Source organism: Centruroides sculpturatus, unplaced genomic scaffold, assembly GCF_000671375.1.
Source record: "Centruroides sculpturatus isolate CEXI.00-Female unplaced genomic scaffold, Cexi_2.0 scaffold275, whole genome shotgun sequence".
In the NCBI taxonomy this organism is placed as follows: Eukaryota; Metazoa; Arthropoda; class Arachnida; order Scorpiones; family Buthidae; genus Centruroides; species Centruroides sculpturatus.
This window is the reverse complement of record NW_019384477.1, coordinates 597,838-622,099: the sequence shown is the minus strand read 5'-3', so window position 1 is coordinate 622,099 and position 24,262 is coordinate 597,838. Positions and strand designations below refer to the sequence as shown.

General features: G+C 30.1%; 2 protein-coding genes across 2 annotated transcripts in view; one reads left to right on the top strand and one right to left on the bottom strand.

The window, feature by feature from the left end:
• LOC111621364 (glutamyl-tRNA(Gln) amidotransferase subunit B, mitochondrial-like) overlaps positions 1 to 19,286 on the top strand; it is a 46,224-nt gene extending 26,938 nt beyond the window's left edge. Inside the window, exon 13 of the transcript XR_002756060.1 lies at positions 18,911 to 19,286. The gene's annotated coding sequence lies outside the window, so the exon portion shown is untranslated. The remainder of the gene's footprint in view (positions 1 to 18,910) is intronic.
• LOC111621349 (translation factor GUF1 homolog, mitochondrial-like) overlaps positions 1 to 24,262 on the bottom strand; it is a 46,775-nt gene that overhangs the window by 9,650 nt on the left and 12,863 nt on the right. The window contains exons 6-11 of the mRNA XM_023363446.1: positions 23,483 to 23,686; positions 20,716 to 20,845; positions 16,930 to 17,039; positions 11,159 to 11,286; positions 6,667 to 6,737; positions 46 to 147 (exon numbers count right to left, since the gene is read on the bottom strand). Coding sequence (XP_023219214.1) covers positions 46 to 147; positions 6,667 to 6,737; positions 11,159 to 11,286; positions 16,930 to 17,039; positions 20,716 to 20,845; positions 23,483 to 23,686 — 745 coding nt within the window. The remainder of the gene's footprint in view (positions 1 to 45; positions 148 to 6,666; positions 6,738 to 11,158; positions 11,287 to 16,929; positions 17,040 to 20,715; positions 20,846 to 23,482; positions 23,687 to 24,262) is intronic.

Here is a 24,262-nt window from a genome sequence, read left to right as displayed (position 1 = left end):
CTTTTATTGAAAATTTTAGAAATCTTAGTTATAATTTACACTTACCATACATATTTTCATAATGCTTCCAACATAAATCACAGGAGTAATAATTGTTCCAATTACCATTGGTTCAAAATATTCAGAAATATCTTTTGGGTCAGGCAACTAAAGTATAATTTATTAATAATATTAAATCATCATTCAAATACTTAAGAATATTCTAATAATTTTCTAAACTATATAAACAATTATTATTTTCTAATTTAAACTTAAAACATCAACTAGGACTTATCATATTGGATAACTGGTTCTGCAAATTAAGTAAACAAAGTCAGAAAATGTTCAAGGGAAGGTGAAAACTCAATGATCAGGAATATGTTTGAATCAATACTATTGAAATTTGCATTAAATATTGTCAGTCTTGAAGATGTACTTAAAAACTCAGGAATTAGAATGTCTATGGTAAACCTGTTGATGAGGGACCAACAGGTCTGAACACAAAGATATCATGTACATGTTCAGGTGATAAATAAAGACTGTTTTTCTGACTTTGTTTATTTAATTTGCAGAACCAGTTATCTATTATTAGGACTTATTATACTGTATAAGTCCTAGTTGATGTTTTAAGTTTAAATTAATAAATTAAGGACACAAAGGCATTTAAATTTGAATTATTATTTTCATTTAAAATTTGATATTTAAACCAATATTGGTATTAAAATTTCATAAAATCTCAAAATTCTCTAATTATATCAGATCATTGTCATTTTGAATTAAAACAAACTGTTTCCATTTCTTAATATAGACTAGTATGCTATTCACGCCAAGTAATTATAATTAGTAGTAAAAACTCACTGTGTTTGGCGTTATTGCTCGTTTTTTCCCGTTTATTCAAGCGCTTTCGACGAATATATATTTCCGTCGTCTTCAGGTAAAGATGTTTTAATCGAAGATGGACGTTCGATAAAAGAACACATAAATTTAAAATTAAATAATTTTTCCATATGATTCTGCAACGGTTTGAATTACGTGCGATGTTACGAATACGATGTAATACGGCGCATGCGTGTACTGCTTCCTGTCAGTGACGTGATATATGATGTAACTCGCCGTTTAATCGCTTATATAGAGCGATCCATATATTTGGCAGCTCCAGAGTAGGTGTGTTGCACGAATCAAATGTTGTTATATATAATGACTCCCATATGTAGAGTAGTCTTCGGTTGTTGCATGCCCTGAGTATGGTGGAGTGGGCCCATAATGGGTTATAATTCATGTCGCACACTCTTCTTGCGAGCTCAGTGTTGCACCTTCTTTTTGCTATATCATCTTGGTGTTCGGTCAGGCGGGTAGCCAACATTCTTGCTGTGGCCCCAATATATCTCGTGTTATTCCGAGATATATTGGGTTACCTTTACCCACTGCTCTATTTACGATATGTGGATGATATCCTCATAGCCTGGGAGGGCACCGATGAAGCCTTTTGCACCTTCATGCAGCACATTTCTAGTGTATATCCCTCCATCAATTTTACGTGGGAAAAAGAAAGTAGTGCGGCTATAACTTTCTTGGATCTATGCATACGCAGAACATCGGAAACATTACTTTTTTCGGTTCAACATAAGTTTAACATGCTACCGTACATCATCCCGGCAAATGCATTCCAACCTGCACGTTATGTGGATGCCGCCATAACCGCCCTACTAAGAAGAGCGTTTTTGCTGCCATCAACACAAGATCTCATAAACAGTGAATTAAACAATATTAGTTTAGCAGTACGTGCAGCGGGTTTCTCACGTGCTAAGTACACACATGTGCTCAACAAAGTCAAGAGGACGCTATTTCCAATCTCTACGCTAACCAACAGGAGGGAAGTTATGTACGTACAACCGGCCTTACCATACCTCGGTCCACTTTCTCTACGCATTTGCCGCATATTTAAACAACATGGTCTGCTCCTGCCCCTGTCTCCGTTACCTAATTTGCGCAGATTGCTCTGCAATGACCGAGACAAGCTTTCCACCCTTGAGAAGTCAGGAATTTATGCGGTTCCGTTAGAAAATCCCGTAACGGGGAATAACACGAGATATATTGGGGCCACAGCAAGAATGTTGGCTACCCGCCTGACCGAACACCAAGATGATATAGCAAAAAGAAGGTGCAACACTGAGCTCGCAAGAAGAGTGTGCGACATGAATTATAACCCATTATGGGCCCACTCCACCATACTCAGGGCATGCAACAACCGAAGACTACTCTATATATGGGAGTCATTATATATAACAACATTTGATTCGTGCAACACACCTACTCTGGAGCTGCCAAATATATGGATCGCTCTATACAAGCGATTAAACGGCGAGTTACATCATATATCACGTCACTGACAGGAAGCAGTACACGCATGTGCCGTATTACATCGTATTCGTAACATCGCACGTAATTCAAACCGTTGCAGAATCATATGAAAAATTATTTAATTTTAAATTTATGTGTTCTTTTATCGAACGTCCATCTTCGATTAAAACATCTTTACCTGAAGACGACGGAAATATATATTCGTCGAAAGCGCTTGAATAAACGGGAAAAAACGAGCAATAACGCCAAACACAGTGAGTTTTTACTACTAATTAAAACAAACTGAGATGACATCTGAAAATATTCTTACCAAATGTTTAAAATTTTATTATTCTTACTAGCTCCTTAAAATATCATCAGGATGCATGGCTAACATATGTATTAATGAGATGTTTCATGATGGCATAAAGGAAACAGAAAATGAGATCTTGAATCAAAACAAATTGTATGAATCACATGGAATATAGAAAAGATGATATATTAAAATATTTAAGTAATTAAGTTACTCCTTGTCCCATTTCTACTAAGGAAATCAATAATGATGTCATTAGAATATATAGATTTACTCAAAGTCAATCAGATTGTTCTTTAAATATTTGCAAATTAGGTTTCCTTCCTGCTATCATGGAGCATTTTATTAATACATATGTTAAAATGTAGCTTACATTAGTTTTATAAAAAAAGTTGTTGAAAAACTTGCAAGAACAAAATTTTCAGATGTCATCTCAGTTTATTTTAAATTCAAAAAAATAAAAATCTAATATAAATGTAAAATTATAAGTTTTTACAGAATTTTAGTTGCCAATTATGGTGCATAAGATACCTATCATATCACCTGTTTAAGGAACATAACCCATCTATTAATTTAACAGGCATACAGTAGCTTTTTCTGCTTTTGCTGACTTAGAGAGAAACAAGATCAAATAGGTTGAATTTAGTTTAATCCAATATATTATGATCCACTAGGTAATAGTAGCAAATCATTAAGTATGATTGTACACAAACCATTACATTATCCTTTTAAATTGCCTGCTCATCCAGAATATTACCACTTACAGTATATACATAAAAAAAAAACAGCTGCATCATCCATTGCAAGTGTTGACAGACTACACATTACTTTTGATGGACCTCTACATACATACATACATACATAGAGTAGACCGGCTCTCTATTAGCCAGAACTCAAGTGTGAGATTCCAGACTGGGTCCAAAACCCCAAAAACATACGTAAAAATGAAAAGAATGTGAATGTAACAGAAATTATTACCAAATGGATGTATAGAATAAACAACATTATGACAAGGTAAAATTGTCAATAGAAAAAAATATATATTGTAAACATGTCAAAAATGAGTTAAAATAAAGTGATATAAGTCACAAATGTGAAATGAGTGCAGGCAACAAGAATTTACAGATATCTGCTCAGAAAAGGGAACCTGATGCAGGTAGTCATAAATATGATGAAATAAGAAAATAGGATAAACTTTTGATAAATAATTTTATATTAATGGAATGGAGAACATCATAACAAAATCATTAAAATTCTTGATTGTCATAATATCACAACACAATAGCTTAAAATATGAGAAAAAAAGGCTAAAGTTCAATAAACAATTCTTGGATGGAGTCAAAATGAGATATCAAATTGTACTTGGACTATTGACCTTTTTTGTGCCCTAATCTGAGTCTTGTTACACCTGGAAACAGTGTGTGACCAATTGAGAACCAATCAGAACCTTATTAATATGCTAAAATTCTATATAAACCATGAAACCATGGAAACTGGGCTTTTTCCCATCAATAGTTCATCTTCATTCTTTCCTGCCATCCTTCTGAAGCTGCTTGGAGAGCTCACAAGTTCTAATCTCTTATTTTGTGCGTGTGTTTCTGCTTTGTCTTCTCAACCAAGGCTACCAAGGACTTTCTCCGTTTTACCTAGTTAATTCCATCTGAGCTCCACACTCAAAATCAATGCTACCCTGGGGCTTCCATTTTGTGAAGGAAAAATCAAACATATCCAGACTTAGACACTTTTGAAGTGATTTTGAAAAATTATTGTAAGCTCCTTTTGAATGTTTATAATAAATGGTTAAACTTTCAAAGAAGACTACATACTCATCCACCCTAACTGGGGCTGAATAATTTCCTGCCAATATCTCACACAAGCAACCAGCAAAAAAAATAAAAAAATAATAATATTTTAAATAAAAATTAAAATAAAATCAATTTCTAACAAAAATGTAAGTTTAAACTTGGTACACTGTGCCACAAGTAAGCTCACACTTCATGCATCACATGTTTGTCTCCCACTTCCAGTTGATTGCCATTTAATTAAAAGTGCACATTGCATTCACAAAGCTGTTTTTTTTTTATAACAATACTGTATTACATTAAGTTGAGTTTATCTTTATCTGTTTTAATTTACTTTTAATTATTGTATTTCAATATTAATATCAAGCCAATAGAGTTTACAGTATTGTTTGGTATTATATGTGATATACTATTAGTTAAACATATTTTTAATAGAAGAGTTATTCAGAAATTGACCTCCATTAGGCAACACAGCCATATAGCTTAGTGTAGCAACCTGAAATAAATATGAGTGCAGAATTAAACAGTGGTATGCTGAATCATGATTGCCCATGTGGTCAACCATTTTGTGAAATGCAAGTTGGATAGCAAGTGTGGAAACATGGCTTATGTCATCAAAGCTCCCACTAAATGTGAGGTACTTGGTGTTATCCACTTTTTGCAAAAAGCAGATAGCACTATGAATTGACCAAAGGATTCACTGAAGTGCAACTGAGACTCACCAAAGGATGAGTGTTGTGTACAGTGAAAACTTCTTGAGTGACTGTTGTGTGAGAGAATGGCATTGGAAGGTTTGGGAGGCCAAACAGATATGCATCATGAAGCTGATGGAAGAAGACTGTCTGTGATGACTGCCAAACTTGTAGAATGAGTGGACAAAGTATTCACAGACCAAAGACCACTTTGGTCTGTGAATGCTGTCAGTTCACATGTCAATTATCATGCCAATTTCCTAAAATTCCATGAGCAACACTCTGAAATTGTGACCTTGACTCTGGGTTATCATAAGTTTTCTGCAAGTGGGTGCCCAAAAACCTTGGTCAGTCATAAAGTGCAGCAAATGGGGTCTGCATTGCAGTTTTTGCAATGCTACTATGTCAAAGGCAATGCTTTCCTGGACAAAATCATTACAGGAAATGAAACATGATTCAGTTTGTGAATATGAAGACAAAGGAACAATAAAAAGTAATAAATGCAGACAAACTTGCTAAACAAGCCCAAGAAATCCAGGCAATTGTTATCCAACAAAAAGATGATGGCTACAGTTTTTTGAAACCATAAGAGAATGTTGCTGACAGATTTTATGGAGTCTGAGACTATTGTTACTTCACAGGTGTTCTGTGAAACTCTAAAAACTTTAAAAGGTAATTCAGAACAAGAGGCAAAGCTTGTCTTCAAATGTGATTTTTGTCCTGAACAATGCTTGCCACAGGCATTGCTCCAATAGTTTTGATGGGAATTGTTTGATCACCCTTCCTAAAGCCTCAACTTTGCACCAAGTGACTCATTTTTTTCTAAAAATAAGTGTGGTTAAAAATATAATTCAAGTTCAATGAGGAACTGATGCATGGCATTCATGGATAGCTGAACTCCCAGGTGTCAAATTTCTTTGATGAGGGAATACAAAAAATGGTGCCATGTTATAACAAATGCCTAAATTCCCGTGAAATTTATGTTAACTAAGATATGTATGTACTTTTTATGTATAATAAGTATAGTTTGTCTTTATTCTTGTTTTTTCACTGCCTATCAGAGGTTAATTTCTAAATAACCATTGTAGCAACCAGAAACTACATTTATCTGCATTTACCAATCTCCACAAGTGATAGTTAACTACTAATATATATATAATGTGTGTGTACACATATTACATGTTTATAAAATGTGATACATTTATATAACTTCACATAAACTTTTGTTTAATGATAGATTAATTAAATTAAATAAAAAAATGTTAATGTTTAACCTAATGATTTCTATTTAAATATAACTAAAACTGTAAGCTAGTTAGTAAAACTTTTTAGTAGAATAAAAGTATAATCTGGTTGTTATAGTTTATATATTCTTCCACTATAAATTATCATAATTTCCAAAAAAGAAATGTCATTCAATTTGAAGTTTCATAATTTTGAAACAACAAAATTTCTATTAGTTAAGATAAAAAGTTTATTCTTTAAAATTTAAATATAACTGGTAAATTAAAATTTAATATTAAGTATAAATTTTTCATACCTTCAATGGATCTGTAATAACCAATTCTTCACTGCCATATAATTTTATATTTTTTGGTCCAGAAATTTTCACTAAATAAAATATTTAAAAATTATATCTTGATTTCATCTTTTCATTTAAAAGTTTAATGATTTATGGAAATACTTATGACTAACTTCATAGATTTTTGTAAATTTAAGTTAATAAAAATTGAAAGAAATAATTTTAAAAGACAACTACTGGTATACGAATATATTTACATAAAAAGTCAAAATAATAGAATCAATAACTTGGGAAGAGAAATCCACCAATCATGGAACAGTATTATTGACATGGAACAGTGACATGGAACATCAAGTGAAGGATACATAAGTTTAGAAAAATGTTTTAACCACTTATTTTAAATATTCTAATTTTTAAATTCAAGTTTAATTTATACAGGTTTAATTGTTTAAATATGATGAGAATTTTTCTGTTGATTTATATAAATACCACAAAAAACTAAGTCATTTTAATTGTCAGAAAAAAATTTTTTGAAATGTAATTTTATAAATCTTGTTTTAGCATCTTGTTGATGTAAACCTGCTGAAGAGGGACCTTAGGTCTGAAACACAAACATAGTGTGTACAGATGATTACAAGTGAACAATGAAGATGGTTTTTTCTGGATAGGTTTTCCTCAATTTGCAGAAACTGAACACCAGTAAAATAAGTCCTAATAATATGATATGTCCTAGTAGACATTTATATAATAATTTGTATTTAATAAGGACACAAAGGCACATGAATTAATAGATGTTTTCAACTGTTTTTACATAATTTTGCAGGAGCATAGCCTCTAATAAAAGGTTATTCTGCAAGGAACATTGTTCCTTGTGACTGGACATGACAGATGCATGAAGACATTTTAGTTTCCTCCATCAGTTTTAAATCATTTTCTCAGTATACCTTATACAGTTCACAACACACTTAATTTATTGCAGTATAAAATAAATTTATTTTTTCACCATTGCAATGTTATAAACTTTCTTCGATAGACCATCAAATTCATATTCAAACAAACAGTGGCATTTCATAAAATTTATTATGGGGCAACAATTATAAATTTGGAAAAATTACAAAATTTTCTGTGGACAAATCTAAAAGTGTCCTCCCTCCTTTCTGTCTGAAAGGAAGGTGTCCTTCTTCCTTTCTGTCTGAAAGGAAGAAGGACACCTTTAGAGTTCATCCATAGGAAATTGTAATTTTTTCAAATTTAAACAGTGGCATCTTAATGAGGTTTGACTGTAAAATATTACATGTATGTTATATAACATACATCATTGAATTCACAAAAAGTTTGCATCATTTATATTATCAATAGTAAAAGTATTAAAATACAGGAAATCATCATTACATTATTATTATTATATTATATAATTAATATTTTATTATTATATTTTAAGTTTAGTGAGTTATACTCACTTGACACCTGTTACTGTATACTATGTCAGACCAAAGTCAAGACAAAAATTAAATAAGTGTGTCTGTATTCAGGAATTTCCTAACAATATGACATGTATTCAATATAGTGGCCTTCTGTAGTGTTATGTATGTGTTTCTATTCAATTGTAAAGTTCCCAAGCTTTTGTGTAGTGTGTGTGATATGACACCTGTACAGGAGAGGTACAATAAGCACCTTATCCATCCTCCACTGCCACTGATGCCTTATTTCCTGGGTGAGTTCTGTGAACTTGCTGATTTTTTCAGTGCATGTGTTTTGTACATTGTGAGTGTTTGGAATGGATATGTCTATAATGTATGTGATTTTATTGTGTTTGTCAATGAGTGTGATGTCTGGTCTGTGGTAAATTATGATTATGGCTCTGTCATAATACGTTATTATTATTATTATTAACAAGAGTTTGACAACAGCATCAACAGAAAAGCAAACATAAAAAAACTCAAGAACATCCTTTGCAAAAACTTTTTTAGTTTTTGCAAAGGATGTTCTTTTTTAGTTTTTTATGTTTATCACAATCACTTAATGTATCAAGTGATTGTGATAAGTATTATTTAATATTAGGCAATATTGCTAATACTCTAACGAAAACTGCATCATCTTTTGGAATATTGTAATGTTTGTTATTCTCTTCATATTCTATTGAAAAATGAACAATATAGAAAGAATAAATTAATACTATTCACAAATACTATAATTAATTTATGTGACATTAATAAATTTCTTGTTTGATAATTTGTTAAATCTTTCAAATACAATTACAGTATATGCATTATTCTGGAAATATTTGTTGAAATAATATTTTATAACTTTTGATGTATCTTCCTTTCCTATATAAAGAATTTGTGAACAATCAACAAAGTGATCATTACCAAAGTTGAACAAAAGGAAAATAGTTCATGGAAGAACTTGGTAATTCATACATGGGAGAATATCACATATGACCTACTGGAGTCTGTTTGATGGCATGAAAGTTTCCTATCAAATCTATTTACAAGATAAATGCATGAATTCTTGTCATGTTATAGCTAGATAATTGTACAATAAATAGTATTATAGTATTATTCTGCTTGAGCATTATAAAGATTTTTGGATGCTAACATTATCAATTACAGCAGTACCTCAGGATACAAACACTCCAGCATACGAAATTTTCAGGATATGACATGAAATTCGAACATATTTTTTGCTCCACGGTATGAACAAAAACTCACCATACGACGTTACATTAGTTTGTCGGTCTCAGTCCGCGTGTTTACTTCGTCGTGGAAGGATCTCACTCGATAAAGGAAATTTTGAGGTATTATCAGAAAGTGATTTTATTGAAAAGAAACATCCCAAAAAGGTTCACACTGGCTGTATTGCTGCTCAGTGTAATGACATTTGCCTAAGTCATTTTAGAAACATTTTAAAAAGTAGACAAAGCCAAACCTCTTTGGATAGATATTTACCAAGCGACCTCTATCCAGTGAAAGTGCTTNGTGAATTTAAAAAATGCAAATATTAAAACAAACAAGACAGTTGGATTTAATTCCTATTAATTCCTAAATAGTAAATAAAAAATTTTTGTTAAATTTAATCAGAATAACTACAATTTTTTTATTCAGTAAGACTTATTAGATATTTAATATAAGCAAAAACATTAAAGAAATTAAATATAAAATGACTGAAGATATATATATATATATAACTGTTGGATTGGAGGAGATAAACATTCAACTATGGGATTTATCCCTGCAATATTAAATTATCTTCAGATCTTATACTTATTAAAACTAATTGAATTAAGTTTATTTTCAATATTTAATCCATCTTCTGGTGGATGTCTTAAATTGTAAAAATATTAAATTTACATATATAGTTATTTATTTTTATTAAATGAAAAGTTTTCAAAGATAAACTGAACTTTTATTATGTAAACATGTATTACTATGTACTGTACATGTTAATAAATACATATTTATTAACTCAAGTAATTTAGAAAATACTTCTTATTGTATAAATGAATAATAAAATTCTCAAATTTTTTTTATTCATTTATTATTATTTCAAACAATATTATAAAAAAATCACTTAAATACATCAAAAATCATATATTTTTTGTATAAACTCATGTTTGTAAAAATTGCAACATCATGAAGGAATCATCAAAAATGAATAAAATTTATTTCATGTGTAACCTGTAGAGATACAAAGAAATGATTAAATTTACAGAGCAATCAAACAATATTACATGCCAAAAATCAGTATTTGGTGAAACTGCCATGTGCTCCAATAAGAGATTCTACATGCCATGGAATTGCATCAAACAAGTTTTGAATGACCTGAGGAATAGCATTCCAGATTGCCTCTATCTGAACACAAAGTTCATCTGTATTGGCTGTGGGACAAGCATCAACAATGGGTTTCAGACCCACAAAATCCCAGACATGTTCAATAGGGGACATGTCTGGTGAATGGGAAGGCCAAGGAAGAAGCAATATGTCATGCTGAAAAGAAGTCTAGATCATTTCTAGCAACATGTGAACAGGCATTGTCCTGTTGAAATACAGTTCCAGAAATGCATTGAAGGAAGGGTACAACTTTGGAATCCACAACTTTCCTGATGTAATTGTTGCTGTTGAAAATACCTGCAATTCTGAGCAGCTGAGATCACCCATGATATCCAATAGTGTCCCAGACCATCACGCCTTGTGATCACCCGGTATGATGCTGGATAATGCACTGTGGAAGATGGCATTCACCTCTGTAATGTATGATGTGTATTCAGCCATTGCTGTACTCTAAATTGAAGTGGGATTCTTTGAAAAAGATGATTAGTTGCCAATCAGCATGCCAGTGGCTGAGAAAAATGATTCACCTTACAACATTTTCATGATACGATCTCAGTTTCAGAATGGATTAATTTAGTATCCTGAGGTACTACTGTATTATTCTTCTCAGTAGTTATACAACAAATTTTATTAAATTAAAAGAAAGCTTTAAGATTTAAAATAAATAAGCAAAATTCTACCTTTATATGGTACACTGGGTGCTGTAATTACCACTTGAGCATCAAATTCTTGATCTAATCTTTCACAAAATACTTCCAAATGTAGAAGGCCAAGAAAACCTAATCTCCATCCCTGACCTAATGCAGGACTGAAACAATATTGTACTTTTATTATTGAAATTATTGTATTATTTTAAATATAAGTGAATTTAAAAAATGCAAATATTAAAACAAACAAGACAGTTGGATTTAATTCCTATTAATTCCTAAATAGTAAATAAAAAATTTTTGTTAAATTTAATCAGAATAACTACAATTTTTTTATTCAGTAAGACTTATTAGATATTTAATATAAGCAAAAACATTAAAGAAATTAAATATAAAATGACTGAAGATATATATATATATATAACTGTTGGATTGGAGGAGATAAACATTCAACTATGGGATTTATCCCTGCAATATTAAATTATCTTCAGATCTTATACTTATTAAAACTAATTGAATTAAGTTTATTTTCAATATTTAATCCATCTTCTGGTGGATGTCTTAAATTGTAAAAATATTAAATTTACATATATAGTTATTTATTTTTATTAAATGAAAAGTTTTCAAAGATAAACTGAACTTTTATTATGTAAACATGTATTACTATGTACTGTACATGTTAATAAATACATATTTATTAACTCAAGTAATTTAGAAAATACTTCTTATTGTATAAATGAATAATAAAATTCTCAAATTTTTTTTATTCATTTATTATTATTTCAAACAATATTATAAAAAAATCACTTAAATACATCAAAAATCATATATTTTTTGTATAAACTCATGTTTGTAAAAATTGCAACATCATGAAGGAATCATCAAAAATGAATAAAATTTATTTCATGTGTAACCTGTAGAGATACAAAGAAATGATTAAATTTACAGAGCAATCAAACAATATTACATGCCAAAAATCAGTATTTGGTGAAACTGCCATGTGCTCCAATAAGAGATTCTACATGCCATGGAATTGCATCAAACAAGTTTTGAATGACCTGAGGAATAGCATTCCAGATTGCCTCTATCTGAACACAAAGTTCATCTGTATTGGCTGTGGGACAAGCATCAACAATGGGTTTCAGACCCACAAAATCCCAGACATGTTCAATAGGGGACATGTCTGGTGAATGGGAAGGCCAAGGAAGAAGCAATATGTCATGCTGAAAAGAAGTCTAGATCATTTCTAGCAACATGTGAACAGGCATTGTCCTGTTGAAATACAGTTCCAGAAATGCATTGAAGGAAGGGTACAACTTTGGAATCCACAACTTTCCTGATGTAATTGTTGCTGTTGAAAATACCTGCAATTCTGAGCAGCTGAGATCACCCATGATATCCAATAGTGTCCCAGACCATCACGCCTTGTGATCACCCGGTATGATGCTGGATAATGCACTGTGGAAGATGGCATTCACCTCTGTAATGTATGATGTGTATTCAGCCATTGCTGTACTCTAAATTGAAGTGGGATTCTTTGAAAAAGATGATTAGTTGCCAATCAGCATGCCAGTGGCTGTGTTGATGAGCCCATTGTATGTACAGATGTTAACAGTTTTGTGTCAGGAAAATCCTGCACAAAGGAATGCTTGCAGGCAATCCATGGTGCAGCAGACATCGGCAAACTATGGACGTAGACAATGGCACACCTGTAGCAGTGTTCCAATGTTGTGCCAACTATCAAAATGAAACTGTGCAATCTGCAATTGTGCAGATAAGGTGTCTATCATCCAGTGCTGACATAACATTATGCCCCAAACAAGCTGCAATTTCATGATAAGAAAATCCCCCTTCATGCAGACCAATTATTTGTCCCCTATTCAAATTTTGTAACTTGCTCATATGATGATTCCTTTGTCATCAACAAGGCATAGTAGTTTCTCATAAAATGTTTACCAGTAGCAGACAATGATACACTACCTCCAACTTTCATCTACTTCCCTCTATTTATATGGCTAACATGACCACTCAGAGGGTGCTTCTCAGCCCATTCATGCACTATCACTCTGACATTCTAATCATTTGCATGTCATACCCTGCTTTTCATTTCCTGTAAATTTCAGTTTATTCACATGATTCCTTCATGGTGTTGCAATTTTTACAAACATGAGTGTATTTTCTAAACAAAAAACAATAATTCAGAATTTTAACAATTCCCCACAACAACAACTCTGTTACAAAAATACTGTTATTTTGATCCTCTGAACACTGCTGTAGTAATACAGTAGTGTCAGAGGATCAAAGCTTGACTGTATTGCATTCTTATTATAAAAATGAAGTTAAACATAACCTTTTAAAGTTACTCAGTAAATATAAAAATCAGAGTTTTATTGGGTTAGATGCAAAATTCAAATATGGCTGCATCAATGCTGGATAGAAGAAATTGTTAGTTACAGGACTTGATTATAGTTTTGTACACATCATCTAGATAGTGATAAAGAAATACATTATATTTCCACTATAAAAATATGATTGTGTTTATGCTTTTATGATTTTTATCTCTGTTCTTCCAAACTGTTCTTTAGCACTTTTAAACTGACTTACAATTACAAGTAAAAAAATTTATACAGAAGTTTTAAAAGGAGAAAATAAATAGTAAGTATCAAAACAAAAGTTTGGAATAGATAAAACAAGAGAATTCAAATTGAAGCAAATTTTGTTCAATAATTAATAATAAATATGGTTATTATTATTTTCTAAAGATTATTTTATTTTAACTGGAACAACTTTAGAAAAACAGACTCATTAAAGTTTACAAAAATTAATATTCAGTTAAGAATTACACAATGTAAAACAAAGATGTTCATAGAAAACAATACAATATTTGCAATTTCTAAGATCTCTTAAAAAATATCAAGCATATGAAGTTAACAGTAGTCAACATCTGTGGCTCTTGTGGGTACAGATGTTGACATTACTCAAAAATATTCAATCTGTCAAGTTTTCTAATTTTATTTTGAGCTCAAATCATAAAGATGTAAAATAAACTTTTAAAATTAAGTTATAATTCAAGCTATTCAAGCATTTGTTACATATTATATGCATAAATCAGAATTTTGAAACCAAACTGAGATTAAAATGTTGTCATCATCTCTCATGTTTTCAGTAATTGAATATTCATGTATTAGTTAAATTTTACATCTAAATATAAAATTTAATATACCAAGTGTTCATAAAATAATGCATCATAGAAGCACCCAATGAAGTAAGAGTGCAGTCCAGCTAGTGTTGCATTCTTTCTTCATTGGGTGTTCCCATTCACAATATGCAATGTTCTGTTGGTTGTTATGTTATTATGCAGAATTATGCAAAATTTTAACATAAAATGAAAGAACTTTTGTACCATATTGTATGTATATAAAATACAAACTGAGCAATAACTACCAGATTGTTTTAAGTCAAACATTTTATCAGAAGTAAAATTACATGTTAATGATAAAATTTTTCATGCTTCTTTGCTGAAATGAAGGATAAAAGTTCTCTTGTCAACTCCAAGAAAATATCTTGCTCAACTCTCCTAAGCTGGCCAACAATTATCTGTAGAGAAGTGTCAATTATGTATTGTTGTGAATCTGTGATATTTTCAACTGCTCTTTGATAAACCCTGTCCTTTACATAACCCCAGTAAAAACAATCTAATGGCATAAAATCAGGAAAGTGGGGAGGTCATGGAAATGGACCACCTCAACCAATCCACATTCCTGGAAAAGTAGCATGTAACCCCTCTCTAACTGGAAGACTCCAATGGGCAGGGCTCTATTGTGTTGGTAGAAAATAGCATTATTAAGACCTACATCTGCACGAAGTGGTCTAACATGTGCTACTAAGAGCTGCAAGTACTTTTGGGAGTCAAGAATGCCATCAATAAAAAACAGCCTAAGAACTCGTCAGTGAAGTAATCCAGCCCAAACATTAAACTCTGCTGACATTGCACTGTACTACACTCACAAGCAATGTGGATTTTCCTGTGCCCAGTAGCAGATATTACTGGAGTTTATTTTGTTGCAAACATAAAGGATGAATGGTAGTTGAGTTTACTATGTTGCTATGATGTTTATAGCTGCTTCATCCATCATATAACTCCTGGGTCTCCCAGAGTTATATGATGGATTAAGAACAGTAGCTAAATTTCATTGCATGAATGTCTTGGATGATATGTCAAGACCTGGGTCTCCCAGGTCTTGACATATCATCCAAGACATTCATGCAATGAAATTTAGCTACTGTTCTTAAGATTGTAGTAAAGATGATAAATCCTATCTTTAATAAGCTGTTCTAAAAAAACCTAAATAGAAAATAAGGACAGCAAGCAATTATTTATTGTGACATCATCACAATGCCAGGCAGCAATTTTTAATCATATTTTTTTTAGTTTATTTAATTTAAAATATATGCTCTCCACCTCAAATTAATAGTGTCTTTCCCCTGTACATCATATTTTTCCTGTTAGCATAGTCACATGCTAGTCATCTATTAACTCCTTTCAGGGGAAGTTTTGAATTGAAATAATGTGACTTCCGGTTTGCATCAGAAGTTTGTATATAGTTAATCGGGATCTCTTGCCTCTAAGCTTTCTATATCTGGTCTCAATATACACCTATATATCTCCACTATTGAGATTAAGGACAGACGAACAGATGGTGGGAATAGGTCTATAATTTTTTCAAATTGCAGCCCATAAATTTTATATCTGTATATTTATTAATTTCAATCTCCATTCAATCTTGATTATTAGACACTGTAATGTGCACTGTACTTTTACATATGATATAATTTACTATATGATAAGAATACTGTGGTTGTGAATTATAGTTTAAATGATAATGTTGATGTTACAACTTCATAAAAAAGAAGTATTGTATACATTCAATACAAATGGTAAATTCTACCATCATAGCTCTTTTTTCATGGACTAAATAAAATATACAGTAAACTTGTGTAAACCGGAATTGCACAGTACAGTTTGGCAGGTTTCCATTTTGAACGGGTTCTTTTTTAATGTAGAAAACTGCTCTGTTCTGAAGAATTTTTTCCATTTAGGCTGGTTTCCTTTTTATTCAGGTTTTACCATAAACTGTGTAATTTAGGTAAATATGTATTTTAACATTAACATAACCAGAAGGAAAAAAAATTCTTATAAATCCCAGAATTGGACAATTAATTACTGCACAAACATGGGATTTTCACTGCACAATTCAAAATTTCCATTACACATTTTGTGTCCAATTGCACATTAGAATATGCACTGGTCTGATTGGAATGCAATGCATAGAATCATGCCACGTCCCTGAAGGAAAACTTGTAACACCTCACTTCTCTCTGCCTTCATATATCTCATTCTGTTACACACACTGCTAAATCGATTTTAAATACTACAGTTGCAGACACAATAATTTGCATAATTACCATAATAATGAATACTTGTGATGGAATGTACATCTTTATTACTAATTATTGAAAATTGGCATTGGCAATTACATCAGCAATTTTTGAAAGCACTCTACAACAATATAATCTGCAAACCTATTACAGACAGGAGATACATGTGACCACCTGTCAGATTAATGTTGTCAGGTACACCATAGGAGTGTCTTCCAGAATAAGAATGCCATCCAGTAAGCCATAGTAAAATGCTGGACAGCATTCTTACTTTGTCAGATGCTTCTACGGTGCATTATTTTCCAAAACTTGATAATCTAATATAAATATAAAATCAGATATAAATTCTTTCTAATCATAAATACCTATTTTCAATGGCAACAGTAACACTTGAATCATTCAACAATAATTTTTCAATCGCATTTCTCATTGCAAGATTATAAGACTGATCAACAGCATATATGCCAGCATAAACCTGAAAAATTAAATATTAAGTGTTAGTCTTAATAAATCATTTGAGATTTTTAAGTATCTATTTGATGGTCATATTTACTACTACTTTTCAAAGCAATCTTCAATAAATAACACAAAATTAAAAATTTAATAAAAAACAGGAAGTCATATTTCCTAAAACATGTAAAATAAAACCTCAAAGAAAATATAGTTCTAAAAATCACTAACAAGGGAAATGATAGAATCTGAATTATAAAAGCAAAAGCCAAATGATCTCAACTTTTAGCATTAGATAAATCAATTATAATGTAATGAAATATTACAAACTTACAATAACACCTGTGCATTTACTGAGAGAATTTTTTATTAACAAATGTTTTCAGCCTACTCCCATATGTCATCATCTAATGATAGTCTATGGGAGTAGGCTGAAAGTTTGTAATTTATCTATGCTGAGTATGTCCAGACTGTAATGAAATATGAAATTATACTGAATATAAGTGAATGTTTTAATGTAGTAAAAACATTCACTTATATTTATGAAAGTCAAAATTCAAAATTTTTTTTTTTTTATATTTAGACCTGTTAATGGAGTAGAGCAATTCTGAAAAAGTTTATTCTAATAATAAAGTTTTTTAATTTCTATAAATATAAGCACAGGCTTTGACTCTTAATTTCATAAAGAATATATCTGAAGAATGGTTATGAAATACAGTGGGTGATTGGTTAATGAACAAATTGGATAACAAACACTTTCACAAAAGATTTTTATGACCGGACAACAAACACTTTTGCGAAAGATTTTTATGATCGGACAACGAACATTTCACTGAACAAACACAAGAAGAAGCAATGTAAAATAACAAATACCAATTTGGTCTTCCTTTGTCTTCAGGCAACAATTCAAAACTTTTCAGAGCGTGGAAGACATCGATATCAACGTTCTACCCAGTATATACTGATCGGATAGTATTCCCCCAAACTTTGAAACTCTCCCTTGTAATTTCAGCCTTTTATATTTCTGACAGAAACAATTCTTTTACGTTTTCTTCTGAAATTGCAGATTTATGCTGACATTTGCTATTAAAGATCCTTTGAAGTGGGAGGATGTCAGAACAATGGTCTTAAAATGGCATCCAAACCAGGTTGAGGTTAATAGGTCTAGGGATCTCTACAATTACAATGCTATTAATTACTTCTGAAAAATCATGAAGACAGAAAAGCAATCGACATTGGACAGATTCTTTAACCCCCCAGAAACAGAAAAAACATGACTAATAAAAATGCAAGACCGTGTATATATGTATTTTTATTATTACATATGAATAAACGTAGTAAGAAAGTATATATTTTTTATTTTTTGGGGGTCTCCAGAACAAATTAATCAAATTCCCATAGAAACCTATTGTAAATCAATAATCGGTTAATGAACAATTCAGATAGCAAACAAAGTGTTGGAACGGATTATGTTTGTTAACCGATCACACACTGTACTAACTTTAACATACAATATATTAGTAGATTTTTATACACAATTCAAAGACCCAAATGTAAATATGGCTCCACACTTTGTTTTTGATGTTTTTGGCTAGACACATCTTTAAATCCAGGCAAAAGAATCAAAACTGCTGTTAGAACTTGATAACTTTATTCACTTTAAGTTATAACATGTTTTAGCTCTACAAAAATTACACTTTAATAAAAATTATTTGGCAACTATTATGTAAATTATATCAATTTTATGGTGAATGATCTAATTAATTGTATATTTCTCTTTCTAAGAGAAGATACAAGATTCAGCATTTAAAATGTTTGTTTGTTTAAAAAATATATTCCATTTTCTAGGAAAATTAAATTGAGGTTTGTGGCATAAGTTTTTTTTCTCTATTTCAGGTGTTAACATGTATGGCCTGCTATCTAATTGACCATCTGATGGCATTTCCTGACAAGTACCACATAGAAGAAGATAGCTGACTCGTCTCTCCCTTCAGTTTACCATCATGAGAGATGGTATTTTTGATCAAGCAGACATATCTACTTTTCTTTGTCTATATTCATGTTAATTTCTTCAGATGATATGTACTCAGCTTTTCTCTCTACCAAACCTTTTTTGGCATTGACTTTCTCCATTTGATAAAAGCCAAACAATGGTTTCAATCAAAAATCCAGTAATTTTATTCACATGTGACATAGATATATGAAAGACCCAAAGTGAATCATGGTCATCAATGTAAACTGACAGCAATCAGTTTATAACTGGCAATAGGATCATAGACTTTACATGGCAAACTTTACAAAGGCTGAGATATTCAAGGTCAAACCTTGAATATCTCAGCCTGTTGATGGAATTTCAAAGTTCTAGCTTTGTCATGACAGTGACCTTGCTGAGTTGTACATATTTAGAAAAAATTGTGTTTAGTGGCTATGTGGTTGCTTTAAACTTCACGGACAATACACTTTGACTTTTGCAGAGCTCTGCTTACACTCTGCTCAATTATAGCAAGAAGCAAATAGAAGAATAACTGATTAATAAAAATTGTGACATTATCACAATGCAGGGCTGCAATTTTTAATCATATTTTTAATTTATTTAATTTAAAATATATCCTCTCCATTTCAAATTAGTAGTGTCTTGTCCCTGTATACTATACTTTTCCTGACAACAGTCATGCTAATCATCTATGTAATTCCATTCTGGAGAAAATTTTTTGAATTAAAATCATATGACTTCCAGTCTAGACAGGATATAGTTAATCCTGCTCCTAAAGCTTTCCACATCTGGTCTCAACTTTCACCTATCTAATGCCATTCTCAAGATTAAGAACGAACAGACGGACAGACGACAGTGGGAATTTATAGGTCTGCAATTTTTTCAAATTGCAGCCCAATAAGATTAGTGGAAGACATGTGAATAGAACAATAGAACATAATGGAATATACAAACAAGATTTAGTTACCACTAAAATTAATAATGAGATTAATTCTTGGGCATAAACATAAAATAAAATTGATTAAAACAAGAAAAAAAGAGCAGATAAATTTTTAGTAATGTTTTACTTGAAATTACTAAAAACAAAATTTTTTTCAAAAGATTTTATAATCAGAACATCTAATATTAAATTAGATTTGTGAAATTAGATTTATGAACAGTATTTGTGAAATTTTGAAACTCAGCTTAATGCTGAGTTTCAAAATTTCACAAATACTATAGAATTCTTAAACTAAATGAAGTAAAAAATTCAGGTATTATTTATAAAATCACTTAACTGGTATGTCATTTCCATTCATACTATCTTTTATTTTTTATTTTTTTACACTTTCCATTGTGTGGCATTAAGAAGGCTCCTTTTTCAAGCCCATCATGGGTTCAATCAGGCCCACAAAGGGACAAAAAGGCCTAGGTGGTGAGGAACAGACCACCTACCAAAAAATACATGAGGTTTATCAACCTGTCCAGATTTGTTCCCAGATCCCCATAGCAGAAACCTTAATTGCTCAGCAATCTATCTATCTAGTCTAGTCATCTTGTTGTCAGCAATCATCTAGCTAATCTAATCATCTGAACAACCTAGCAATCAAGCATTGAAATTTTTTGGTCAGTATAGATTAGTTTGAGCATGAATAATGTAATTATAATGACCCAAAATTATTTAATATGTTTTTATATATTACACTTTCTAGTAATGTATAATACATACCATTGGTTTAAATGGTTGATTTAATGAAAGACATTTTACATCTTCACCTTCATGATGAAAAGTATCACCCATCTTAACATCAGATAATGATTTGATATTAGCTGTTAAATAACCAACTTGACCTGCAAAACTAAAATTTTTTAATTTAATAAAAATATTAAAATTTTTGCAAAAACCATCAGTTTTTAAAAATAATTATGTATGTTTTAATTACAATTATGTTTTGCTAATAATGTTTAACAAAATTATACAATAATAACAAGTTTATTATAATCCTCAATATTTGTTTACAGAATTAATTTTTGAAATATGTCTAATGTCATTGTTTTTTCAGGATTCATAACTTTGTTAATTTTTGTTAATTGAATTAATTTCATGTAGAAATCACTAATGATTTTTTATATAATCATACAATTCAGTTTTTCTATTGATTTTTATAAGATTAATTGAAATGTATAATTTTTATACCATATTAATAAGAAATTAACAATAGCTAAGTAAAATTTAATTCTCAGAATATTAGACTAAACATTATGAGAACAATTTATCAGCACATGTTTTCCTTAGTTAATTTCAATAGATTAAATGATCATGATTAATATAGATTATATAGATTACATTAACATTTAAACATAGTTAAAAATACTATCAAGTTATATTTTATTTTTAACAGCAAAACAAAACAAATTTTTATCATTGAAAGCATTAANTCAGTTTTATTTTTCTGACCTATTTCATGTAAACTTAGAATGCATTCTATATCTGGCATATCTTATATGCCACAAAATATAACTAAATATATGATATATAAAATATGGTATTTGTTTATTATTACTGATATTATTAATTTATAAAAAACGTCATTGTATTAATTTGTGAAAATACTGTTTTTTCTAATTTTTACATTAACCAATTTATATTATAATAAATTACAGTTGTAGTAAGTTCTAAAAATGCTTTCCTTTTTTTTCTTAGATATATTAGAATCTTTATATATATTTTTTTATGCTTTATATATAAAGCATAAAAAAATATATATAAAGATTCTAATATATCTAAGAAAAAAAAGGAAAGCATTTTTAGAACTTACTACAACTGTAATTTATTATAATATAAATTGGTTAATGTAAAAATTAGAAAAAACAGTATTTTCACAAATTAATACAATGACGTTTTTTATAAATTAATAATATCAGTAATAATAAACAAATACCATATTTTATATATCATATATTTAGTTATATTTTGTGGCATATAAGATATGCCAGATATAGAATGCATTCTAAGTTTACATGAAATAGGTCAGAAAAATAAAACTGAAGAATTTTTTTTTAGTACTGGACTCTGTTGGGGGAGCTAATACTCATTCCAGATTCTGTCTGTTATTCATTAAACATTCTCTTTCAGGTTATTTGTACACTGAGTTATTTTCTTTATGTTTTAATAAAACATACAATAACCTTAAATACACAAACAACCTTATTAAATATCAACTAGGCTGAACAATTACAGAGACAATTCAAATCAACTAACTAAGCAATTGATTTTCTAAAATCATATTTCTTAAATAGGTTTGTTTCTACTTATACTATTTCAAGAGAATGAATAATAAAAAGTAAGCAAAAACTTCAAACATCCTACAAAATATGTGAAAGAAGCTTACAGGAGAAGTAGAAGTGCCATCTTGTCTTGTGTAGACTACAATTTTTTTAGTACAATGACGATAAAAATAAATTTCTTTTCACAAAAATATTGTTTTATAAAATTGTTATTTGAAAAAAAGAAAAAAAAATTAAGTTTTCTTTGCTTTTTTTCAGAATGAACAATTGATCTTCTAATATCTACTTTATGTTCTTAATGTTATTCTGAAGGTTCTTGAAGTTTGTGTTGAGATTAGTAAAAGTTGATTCTGAACTGTGGCTGGCTACTCCATAAGCATATAGTTTATCAGTGTCATACTTGACTCATTACTATTGAAACAAAAATGGTTGCCAGGATTTTGAATAGAGACACAATTATTCCGTTGTTGAAAGTTAAGTGGAAATTAAAACATTTCCTCCTTCAATAAAAGTTTGTTTTACTTTATAATGCATTGTTACATAATGTTGGTATGTGTATATGATTCCTATGGTATTGATTAAATGCAGGGTTTGTCTACTAACCACTACAAGTAGTTTAAAAAATTATCATAGTCATTTACTGAATATTCTTTGAGTATTTATTATTGTTTTGATTGCTTTTTGTTTGTTAAATTGAATTATTCATATTATATACTTATTCTACAGTTGCTTGATTGTTAAACTAGGAGAATACCTAAATCCCAACTTGAATCTTAAATCAGACTTTTACACCTTACAGGATGTAAGAGTTTTTGAGAATAAAATTTTGAAAAAGTGCCTCATAAGCCACAAAAGACAAAATAACTAAAATTTCCAATTTTTCCTCAAATTATTTTTATATTATAATTCTAATAAATACTGAAATTTGACTTAATGATTATCATCAGATAGTATCATTATTTAGTCCTATCAAGATAAAATTTAAATATTAATTATTTGATTAAATTTTTTATAATTAGAATAGTTTAAACATTAAACTGAAAGGTAGCCTTAAAAAATAAAAAATATTTGATAAAACGATTTATTATTCTAGAAATCAACAACAAAACTAAATAGCAAAAGCTAAAAATTTAATCATTTTACTCTTTCTTTTAACTTAAATCAAATATTTAAAATTGTCATATTTGTAATAAAAACTACTTGCTTACAGTTCTTTTACTGATGTTTCTTCTGGATGTAGAATTCCAAGTTCTTTTACTTCATATGTATTTCCAGTAATATGAGATGTAATTATATCGCCTACCTTCAATTTACCATCTACTATTGCCAATAATGGAATAACTCCACGATAACGATCATGCCAGGAATCAAATACTATTGCTCTGAATAATTTACTCCTTCCATTAGTAGGTCTAAATAAATTAGATTTATACTTTGTACAATGTTAAAAAAAATTTAACTTAAAAATAATTATAATTTAGTATATATAAATATACAGTAGATCCCCCTATAAAACCGTTTCCTATAGTTATGATTCCTATAAAAATTGTGGCATTATCCGTAAACAACGGTAAAAATAACTCCTATAATACGTAAAACGTCATCGGGCAGCCGAACTACTTACCCGCCGTCCGTAGCGCCACGCTACGGAGAGATTTCTATCGTCTGGACAGTATTATATAAATTATATATAAATTAGGTACTGTACATATAATTATATATTAATTATATATAAATTAGGTACTGTATATATAATTATATATTAACTTAATTTATTGTAACTTTATTATAATTAAATATATATTTTTCGCCGTCTAGCGTCACGCTACGGCGAGTTAGGCGACCTATCGTCTGTTTAGTACTGTAATTTTATACATTTCTTGTGAAAGAAACATTTCTTATTTAACGGCCATAAAAATTATTTATATTAATGATGTCTCCAAAGGTCAACGAAGTTTTCGCAGAAAAATAATATCAGAAATCGCGGC